The following is a 10511-nucleotide window of genomic DNA, read 5'->3' as shown; positions in this document are numbered from 1 at the left end:
TCGACCCCAGGACTTATTGTTTGTAAGCCTAGTACTTATTCTATCGGCCTTAGTTGCTGAACCGCTATGTTGCGGGACATAAACGCACCAACATCGGTTGTCAAGCGGGGGTGGGGGTACAAACACAGACATATATATACATACATAGGACGGGCTTATATATATATATATATATATATATATGTCTATATACACATACTGTATCTTATGCATAGGTATACCACACACACACGCGCGCGTTCGTGTGTATTAATGTACGTATTGAGACATGGAAAAAAGATACATGTACGTATGTATATATGTGTGTGTATGCATGTATGTATAATACGAAAGAATGCCTATAATACATATACTTCAAGTAATTTAGTCTCTATTTTACAAAAACAATAAAAGTTTCAACTTTTGTAGACATTCCGTTATTCTTGAGTGTAATTTCGATGAGGACCTCATATAAGGGAAGGAGTGAAAATAAGAGTATAAGTGGGAGGGGAGAACGAGTGAATATCACGTGACTTTCGGAGCAGACGACATCTCAGAATTTGCAAAAAGTGTCGAATATTCTTTTCGGCACTGTCATGGTATTAGCTGTCAGAAATGAAAGTAGAAAAATCCAAACAAGGAACGTTACTGCTGGTTTGAGTTGAAATCTGTTTCTTTGGCTACTGACTGGCCGGAGCTATCTGTCTGTCTGTCTGTCTCTCTATCTATCTATCACTCGTCCACCTTCGTTTGTTTCCGTAGAATTTATCAAATTAGAAAATGCATTTCCGTAGAATTTATCAAATTAGAAAATGCGTTTCCGTAGAATTTAAACAAATGAAATTCAGTTTAAACTTTATAAATAAATATATTTCATTTCATGTTCAGTTTAAACTTTATAAATAAATATATTTCATTTCATGTTCAGTTTAAACTTTATAAATAAATATATTTTTGCATTATTCATTATTGTTTTTAAAAACAAATCACATACACCAATCAGCACCACCAATGACCACCACCACGCGTAATCCAAAGTTGGAATTAATCACCGCGATATTGCCATCGCCATCGCTACAACAGAAAATAGTATTAATTGGCTTAAGAGACATGGACTTTTAAATACCCCCAAAATATGCCCCTCGTGTGGAGCTAGCATGATGGAAGTAGCCAAAAAGTTTTTTTTTCTAATTTGATAAATTCTACGGAAACAAACGAAGGTGGACGAGTGATAGGCAGACAGACAGATAGATAGCTCCGGCCAGTCAGTAGCCAAAGAAACAGATTTCAACTCAAACCAGCAGTAATGTTCCTCGTTTAGATTTTTCTACTTTCGCTTCTGACAGCTAATACCATGACAGTGCCTTCTTTTCTACTGTAGGCACAAGGCTTGAAATTTTGATGGAGGGGTCAAGTCGATTAGATCGACTTCGAAAGGATGGAAGGCAAAGTCAACCTCGGCGGAATTTGAACGCAGACGAAATACCGCTAAGCATTTCGCCCGGCGTGCTAACGTTTCTGCCAGCTCGCTGCCTTTCGAGTGTCGAATATTAAACGAGAAAAAATGCAACAAATAATAAAAGTAAGCATTTTATTTTATTCTTGTTCTTTTTCAGAATTTGTCAAATTTCTGTTCCTTCCCATTTCAAAGGAATTATTGTTTTTTCACTAGTATACAACTTTAACAGCTTATTTACGATCTCAAAGTATTGAGAAGACTTGGAACCTATGACTGAGTAAAATGAACGCCGCTTCAGTTTGTGTAAAGTAATTTTTATTTCGATGAAACTGTAAAATGGAAGAAGATATCATGAATATTAACAGAGATTGGTTTGTGTGAAAATGTTTATGCATATATATATATATATATATATATATATATATATATATATATATAGATACAAGGCGATCTTTCGATACTAATCCTTTTTTTTTTTTTGTCAGCGTTTGTTTACATCAATTCGGCATTTTCCGTAAGGCAAGAGGAAAAGGACGCGAAAGAGATAGAGACCGCGATTTCTTTGCTGTGTTTAAGCAGCAAACAGCAGGGAAAAAGAAAAAAAAGCAAACATAAACACACACACACTCTCTCTATCTCTCTTCCACCCTCCCTTAAAAACACATGTCAGTTATCTCTCTCTCTCTCTCTGTAGTTAAGCTGCTATTTTCAGTGAATGATTTGCCAGATTTCACAGTGATATGGCTTTTCGCCTGTGTGAATACGTTTATGTTTAGTTAAAGTATCACTCTTATTGAAGGATTTACCACAGACAGATGCAAGATTATCTCCAACAGGAAGGTGATACCATTGCCTGGCAGCAAGCGAGGCATCATCATAACAATCATTATTATCGTCATAATCTTAGAGAATAGCTTCCGGATCTGATTCAATTGCACTAAAATCTGAGGAGTCAAGATCAGCAAAATCCACATCGTCAATTTTACTGTTACTGCTCATTTTAAAAATAAAAAGCAAAAATGCAAAATGTGTCCTTAAAATTAGCAAACGTATGTATGTGTGTGCTAATGATGCATGACTAGTAAGTGCAGTCATGCGACTGAAGACAGAGTATGAATGGCGTGACACGCTGCCAGAGCTATGATTAGGACAAACATAGTTGGTTACCCCCTGAAAAGTGCTGCAGAAGAGTTGAGTCAGGTGAGATATTCTGTCCCAGCAATTATTTGAGAGAATAACTTTTGGACAAGAAAAATGTCAATCATGCAAAAATGAGATATCTTACCATTGTCAGGCAAAGGGTTAAGATAATTGTAATCTAGACCCTTGAAAACTTAAATCTACTAAGTTTAATTAAAAAAAAAAAAACAATTCTTCAGAATGTTACGAGAAAACAGTTTGCTGTAGGGCCCTAAACCATAGTTATGCCCCATGGTTTTTATGGTGTTTTCCATTTTGTACTGGAGGTCGTTTATATATTTGACAAACTTATTGCATTTCTGTGTTTCAAAAAAACATAACATACATAATTGCAGACATATTTAGTGAGTAAAGTATTTAGAATTTAATAATAAATATACAGAAGATTAGGGAAGTGATGTTCAACAAATCCATGTGTAGGGTTGCCAGGTGGATATCAGTATAGAGGTCCCTAAATCATGGGAAATGAAACTGGAATGGAAGCAAGGAGAAATTTTAAAAGGAAAGAAAAAAAAAAACCTCACATTTCAGGAAAAAATATTTTCAGTCATAATGTCAATTACACGACACACAGGAATATTAAAAAGAAAAAGAAGTTTACAAAAGAAGCCATGCAAAGTAGCCTTTTCCTTTCTTCCCTGTATGAATACATTTGTGTGCAGTTAATTTACTATTTTCAGTGAATGATTTATCAGTGAAATGAATACGTTTGCGTGAAGTCAAGGCACGATGGTCAGACAATGATTTAGCTGACATCACTTAGATATGGTTTCTCTGATATGAATATGCTTGTGTCTAGTTAAGATCTTATTTATAGAGAATGATATAAATGATTTACCACAGATATCATAATGCTATGCTCTCTCCCCTGTATGAATACGTTTGTGTATAATTAGTTTACCACTTTCATTGAATGATCTACCACAGATATCACAGTGATATGGTTTCTCTCCTGTATGAATACGTTTATGTACAATTAAGTGACTACTGTTAGAGAATGATTTACCACAGATATCACAATGATATGGTCGCTCTCCTGTATGAATACGTTTGTGTGTAGTTAAGCTGCCATTTTCAGTGAATGATTTGCCACAGATTTCACAGTGAAATGGTTTTTCGCCTGTGTGAATACGTTTATGTTTAGTTAAAGTATTACTCTTATTGAAGGATTTACCACAGACATCACAATGATATGGTCTCTCTCCTGTATGAATACGTCTGTGTACAGTTAAAGAACTGCTGATAGTGAATGATTTGTCACAGACGTCACACTGATATGGCCTCTCTCCTGAATGAAGACGCTTGTGTGAAGTTAAAGCACTTTTGACAGTGAATGATTTGTCACAAATATCACAGTGATATGGTTTCTCTCCTGTATGAATACGTCTGTGTTTCATTAAAGCACTATTTTCAAAGAATGATTTACCACAGATATCACAATGATATCGCTTCTCTCCTGTATGAATATGTTTGTGTGCAGTTAAGGTACTGTTGTAAGAGAATGATTTACCACAGATATCACAATGATATGGTCTCTCTCCTGAATGAACACGTTTGTGATAAGTCAAAGCACTATTTTGAGAGAATGATTTACCACAGATATCACAATGATATGGTTTCTCACCTGTATGAATACGTTTGTGTTTGGTTAAAGCACTATTTTCAGAGAATGATTTACCACAGACCTCACAATCATATGGTTTCTCTCCTGTATGACTATGTTTGTGTGCAGTTAAGTTACTATTGTAAGAGAATGATTTGCCACATATATCACAATGATATGGGCTTTCTCCAGAATGAAGACGTTTGTGATAAGTCAAAGCACTACCAACAGTAAATGATTTACCACAGATATCACAATGATATGGTCTCTCTCCTGTATGAATACGTTTGTGATAAGTCAAAGAACTACCAACAATGAATGATTTACCACAGATATCACAATGATATGGTCTCTCTCCTGTATGAATACGTTTGTGGGCAGTTATCTCACTACTGTTAGTGAATAGTTTACCACAAATATCACAATGATATGGCTTCTCTCCTGTATGAATACGTATATGTGTGGTTAAGTGACTATTTCGAGAGAATGATTTACCACAAATATCACAATGATATGGCTTCTCCCCTGTATGAATACGTTTGTGTGTAATTACCTGATCACTCTTTGAGAATGATTTACCACAGATGTCACAGTGATATGGTCTTTCTCCAGTATGAATACGTTTATGTGTACTTAAGTGACTACTGTAAGAGAATGATTTCCCACAGATATCACAATGATATGGTTTTTCTCCTGTGTGAGTATATTTGTGAGAAATTAAGTTACTACTGCGAGAGAATGATTGACCACAGATATCACACTGATGTGGTCTCTCCCCTGTATGAACACGTTTGTGCAAACTTAAATAACTATTTCGAGAGAATGATTTACCACAGACATCACAATAATATGGCTTCTCTTCTGAGTGAATACGCTTATGCAAAGTTAATTTTTGACATTCAACGAATGATTTATCACAGATGTCACACTGATATAACTTTTTTCCTGTATGAATAGGTTTGTGTTCATTTAAGTGGCTATTTCGAGAGAATGATTTACCACAGATATCACAATGATATGGTTTCTCTGCTGTATGAATACTTTTGTGCCTAGTTAAGTCGCTCTTTTGAGAGAATGATTTTCCACAGACATCACAGTCATATGACAACTTTCGTCTCTCTTTTATCTTGTCTTCATGGGAAATCAATTCTTTAAGCTTTTCACTGTTTTCCATTATTATTCTTCTCAAATCACACTATAAATATACTTTCCTTGTTTTTCTTCTGATCGTTTGATCTTAGAAATACTTCCACTGCTGTATTTCTGTCCACTGTTTCCTTTCTCTAGCAACACTTACGTAGATGTATCAAAGTTTACTCAGCACACAAACTCATCTTCTTAGTACTCCAATCAGTGAAGTGCAAATATCTTGTAACAATATCAGATTAGAACAAATATTTCACAGAAACCACAGCATATTCATAGAAAGTGTTTATATCTGCTTTGTATATCATTTTCTTTCTGTTTCAAAAGATGATAAATATTGAGAATGCATCGTCTGTTATGCCCATGTCGTTTGGTATTCTGAAATAATAAAGATTCAACAGTGCAAAATTTAAAACATTTCTATAGAGATAAATCTTAGAAATAAACATTTACCTGAACAACTGTACTTTTTAATGTCTTAAAATTTACATCACAGAATCTCGTGGATAGCTTACATAATTGTAAACCACAGCTACACCTTCACATTGTATGATATATATATATATATATACCTACATACATACATAACCGCGCTCTCTCTTTTTCTCTGTCAGTCGCTCACACATTTACTCACTACAAAAAGTGAATAAAAGATTTCAGTTATCTCTCTCTTTCTCTTACATTCACACGCACCAGCACCATTGCTCTCTGTCTCTTTACACACACTAACAAAACAACTTCACATATACACCACACATTCTGTCTTGCACACCCCATCAATTCTTTTCCATCACGCCGACTTCAAAAGATAACTTCCCTGATCCAATCACTCGGGGGGGGCACCAGTATTTTCTTGTTTTTGTTTTGTTTTGTTTTGAAAGTTACAAAAAAAATATGACTGCAGAAATAGCAGCAAACTCTTTTGAAAAAAGATAAATAAAAGTAGCAAAGAAACACTTGTGACAAAGTGAAATTAAAGTGTTCTTTCTTTCTTCTTACAGCTGAAACCTCCACCATGTACGCCGGCAGAGTTTGAGGGGTAAACTTCGGTAATGTGTTTGAGAAATGGGATCTATTTTAAAACGGGGGCACCAGTATTTTCTTAACGAAACACTTTGAAACTTGGGACACTGGTAGAATGTGTCATATAAAACATCTTTTACTCTTAGTCTTCTTAACAAAAAACTTACATCGCAAGTTATTTCATGTTAAAGTTGTCGTATTTCTGTAATTTCAACCAATCACTGACGTCTATTCAGGTGAATACAGTTACTGCTGACCGGTCATAAAAATGTTATTCCCTGTGACATATTTCATCCGGTTTAATCGTAATTTATACGCATATATTGTTTATATAATAAATTACGCTGTGTGTAACAATTTTAGAGTTCGGATTCTAGAGTTAGGGTTAGGGGATTAATACGATATACACCGTTACAGCGCTAACTGTTTTCAACGAAGTTTTAAAGTCTTTCGGTACCAAAAACACTACATAAAACATTAATGAAAAACTGGTGCCCCCGTTTTGAACAGGATCCATCGCTCTCTCTCTCTCTCTCTTTCGCGCCGATTTCAAAAGATCCCTTCCCCGCCCCCCAAAAAATATGTAAAATTTTTTTTTTAATTTTCAAGGAAAGCGACGATCTTGTTCAGAAACATAAACAAATGCTCATGCTTATTTTGACATAAAAGGTACTTATATCGAATGTTTGCCCTGGTGGAGCTTTCGATATGAGGACCCATATCTGTAGTTATGCCTTGTTTTGATATTTTTATTATTATTACTTTTTTCGCTGTTAATATTCTTGTGAAATTACGACTGAAAAATCATTCTATCTCCCAAAATTGAAATCATATTATTTTTTGTTTTAATATTTATATTCCCCATCCCCGTCTCTGGTACTTTTTTTTCTCCTACAATATAGGGACCTCTCTCTACCTGACAATTTTCAATTTTCAGGAAATCAAACAAAAGATGGGCGGGGGGAGGGTATTTAAAATTGGATTCAGGCTTGCCCCAGGGACAATTTGAAATCTATTTTCAGACTACCATTACACTGATATCTCTCATAACTGTCATGTCATTAAAAAAATATTCATTTAATTCATTCCAGAAAGGAAATTATGGAATAGATCTCAAAAGTAATTAGATTTTCAAAATAATTGTAATCTACGTTATTAAAATCTATGAGGAAACAAATCTGAAGTGTATAAGTTATCTATACACTTACCTAAGTTATATTTTCCACAACAAATTGCCAAATGATTGTTACCAACATCATCTGAAACGTTTTTGTCGCAAATTTCATTAGAAAATATCAAATTTTCAAAATGTTATGGGGAAAAGAATTGCTAGTTGGGTGGGCGCACATCGGTAATTACACTAACATACATTCCATAAATTATAATGAAGTATTGGTTTCTGAACATTTCAGCGGTTGGAGTGTATTTCAGAATATTTCTCAAACTAAAACACACATCAAGCTAACGCGGCAACGGTGCAGAGTATAGAAGGTAGCTTCCCTAGCCAGAAATAACAGCCAAATCTCGCACAAACCATAAACAGCTCTAATCCACAACTAGAAATAGCAGCCAAATCTCACATAGACATCACTCATGCATGGATAGAAATGTTAGGGTTAAGGTTACTTTTTAGGGACCTCTATACTTAAGTAGTACCGAAATAGCAACCAAATCTTGCACAAATTATAGACATCTTCATTCATGAAAGATAGAAGAGAAACAAAGAATCGACGCGTCGAAAGCCGAACGTCTACAATAAGAAACACTGAATATTTTCAAAGCTTAATACTTACGAAATTGTTCATTAAAAAGCAGAGGTGTTAGAAGTATGAGTGTGGTGGTTGAGAACTATATTATAAATGTTCATTATAAGAAATATAAATGTATTAAATGTAGATGAAGAGTATTTCAAGCAACGACAAAAACGGAAGTAGGAGACTACACGTTGATACGCGATATATCTATCACCTGACGCTGATTACCTCCCTTTATAAGTATTATATGGCAAACGAAGGTATTTGTGCGTGTGTGTGTGTAATGCAATAATAATCCTTTTTACTATAGGCACAAGGCCTAAAATTTTGGGAGAGGTGGCCAGTCGTTTACATCGACCTCAGTACGCAACTGGTACTTAGTTGATCGACCCGGAAAGAATGAAAGGCAAAGCCGACCTCGGCGAAATTTGAACTCAGAACGTAGCGACGGACAAACTGCCTCTAAAACAACAAAAAGAAAAGAAGTGTGTGTGCGTGCGTGTAGCTGTGAGGGATTTGCGTGTAAACAACACTAATAAAATAGAAAAAAGAAAAAAAAAAGAGATCAACAATATGCAGTCCTTAATAGGGAGGATACGTTCGAGGGCTGCTCATGGAAAAAACCATGGGTGCCCTGATTTTTGGGGCTGGTGCTTTATTTCCGTTTCCTTTCCTCTTCCCAACTACAGGCATTCGCTCGTACCATTCTCACCACTTTCATCCACTTTTCGGCCAACTAACTAGAAGACAACACTTCCCTCTCTACTCCTATTTTCGTTTTCAAGTGAAACTTGAAGAAGTTCATCAGGGATTGGCCAAATAGAAAAGTGTTTGTCTTCAAGCCCCTTCATTCTCGTCCACTACACAACCTCTTTTGCCATGGCCACCAGGCATATAAAAACAGCCTTTCCTTCCTGGCTCAAAACCACTACAAGTTGTGGCGACACGATCAGGTAACGAAAGTGCTACATTGGAAATTGTGTGTAAAGTGGGGGCTAGAGAGAGGCAAGATGTGGTATGAGCACAGACCGCAAAGAGTGGTGGAGTTGGAGAGTAGCAAAATTCTCTGGGATTTCCCAATCAAAATAGATCAGGCACTAGAGCATAACAGACCGGATCTAGTGGTGACGGACAAGACGCACCACAAATGCTATATAGTTGATGTTGCATGCCCCTTTGACCCACAAATAGTCAAGAAGGAAGGCGTAAAGATAAATAAATACAACCCTTTTAAGTACAAAATAGCCCAGCTGTGGAAAATGAAGAAGGTGAAGATAGTGCCAATCATTGTTGGGTCCTTGGGGACAGTATCAGAAGGCACCAAGAGGAATATAAAGGAAATTGGAATAGAGTGCCCAGTCGAACTGTTACAAAAGGTTTGCTTCCTTCGAACAACGAGAATAAGCATGGTACCGTAGGCTGCAGGTAGCAAGCCCGCTACACATGGAAGGCTCCAGGAGCTCCAAAAACAACTTGTGGTGAAAATAATAATAATAATAATCCTTTTTACTGTAGGTACAAGGCCTGAAATTTTGGGGAAAGGGTATATCGATTTCATCGACCCAAATACTTGACTGATACTTAATTTATCAACCCCGAAAGGATGAAAGAAAAGTCGACATCAGCAGAATTTGAGTTCAGAGCATAGTGACGGGCGAAATAACACAAAGCATTTCATGCATAGGACAAATAGAATGTGGGGTTACATGAAACAATGAAAATTAACCAACTATAACAACAAAATTCCCCAGAAGAGGGTAACATTCTAGGACTGCTCGTGGAAACTCCACAAATCCACGACAGTCCAGACTACTAGGATAAGCATCCTCTCCACTGTGTACAGGCACATGCTTAAAACAGGTTCAAATGAGCGGGCCATTCTTACCACATTTATTTGTGGTTTAACAAAATTGCTGGAGGACAGAACGTCCTTCTCCACAATCACTTACCTTTTTAAAAATGTCACTGAGATAAGTTATCTTTCCAATGTAGATATAGCTATGGTGAGATAAAATATGGTTTTAGAAGGCTCTTATACACTATTGTATCTCCTTTCCAGTGCAAATACATTTGTAGAAGGAAGTTTGACAGTAAACTGCCTACTGTAAAAGGTAACTAAATGGATAGCATCAGAAAAGGATAAATAACTTTAAAAAAAAAAGCCTAAAGGGAACCATATGAGTGGATTAGTTATTGGCATGGCTAAAACCCACAACATTAAGACTTCTGGTTGATGGTAAAATGTTTTTTTTTATGAATTTCCACACTGGCGTGGCCTAGTGGTTTGGTTGTTACACTAACAATTGCTAGATTATGGGTTCTATTCCCAGAGTGAACAATACGTTGT

The 10511-nt window shown here is 36.0% G+C and overlaps 1 protein-coding gene and 1 long non-coding RNA gene across 2 annotated transcripts; one reads left to right on the top strand and one right to left on the bottom strand.

The window, feature by feature from the left end:
* The first annotated feature begins 876 nt into the window (after nucleotides 1-876).
* On the top strand, nucleotides 877-6944 carry LOC149130601 (uncharacterized). The gene is made up of 2 exons (XR_016238856.1): nucleotides 877-1561; nucleotides 6389-6944. It is a non-coding gene; the product is annotated as an uncharacterized LOC149130601 (long non-coding RNA).
* Nucleotides 1940-10342, bottom strand: LOC106873064 (uncharacterized). The gene is made up of 2 exons (XM_089344407.1): nucleotides 8204-10342; nucleotides 1940-5765 (listed from the first exon to the last, which is right to left on the bottom strand). The coding sequence occupies exon 2, from the start codon at nucleotides 5413-5415 to the stop codon at nucleotides 3493-3495; it is 1923 nt and encodes a 640-aa protein (XP_089200533.1). The 5' UTR covers nucleotides 5416-5765; nucleotides 8204-10342; the 3' UTR covers nucleotides 1940-3492.
* Nucleotides 10343-10511: the final 169 nt, after the last annotated feature.

This window comes from Octopus bimaculoides, chromosome 28 (genome assembly GCF_046866305.1).
Source record: "Octopus bimaculoides isolate indiv1 chromosome 28, ASM4686630v1, whole genome shotgun sequence".
Taxonomy (NCBI): Eukaryota; Metazoa; Mollusca; class Cephalopoda; order Octopoda; family Octopodidae; genus Octopus; species Octopus bimaculoides.
The sequence above is the reverse complement of the archived record's forward strand: the minus strand, read 5'-3'. Positions and strand labels throughout refer to the sequence as shown.

What these genes read in the sequence shown, in the direction of transcription:
- LOC106873064 (XM_089344407.1), bottom strand. Translation starts at nt 5,415, where the DNA reads ATGGAAAACAGTGAAAAGCTTAAAGAATTGATTTCCCATGAAGACAAG.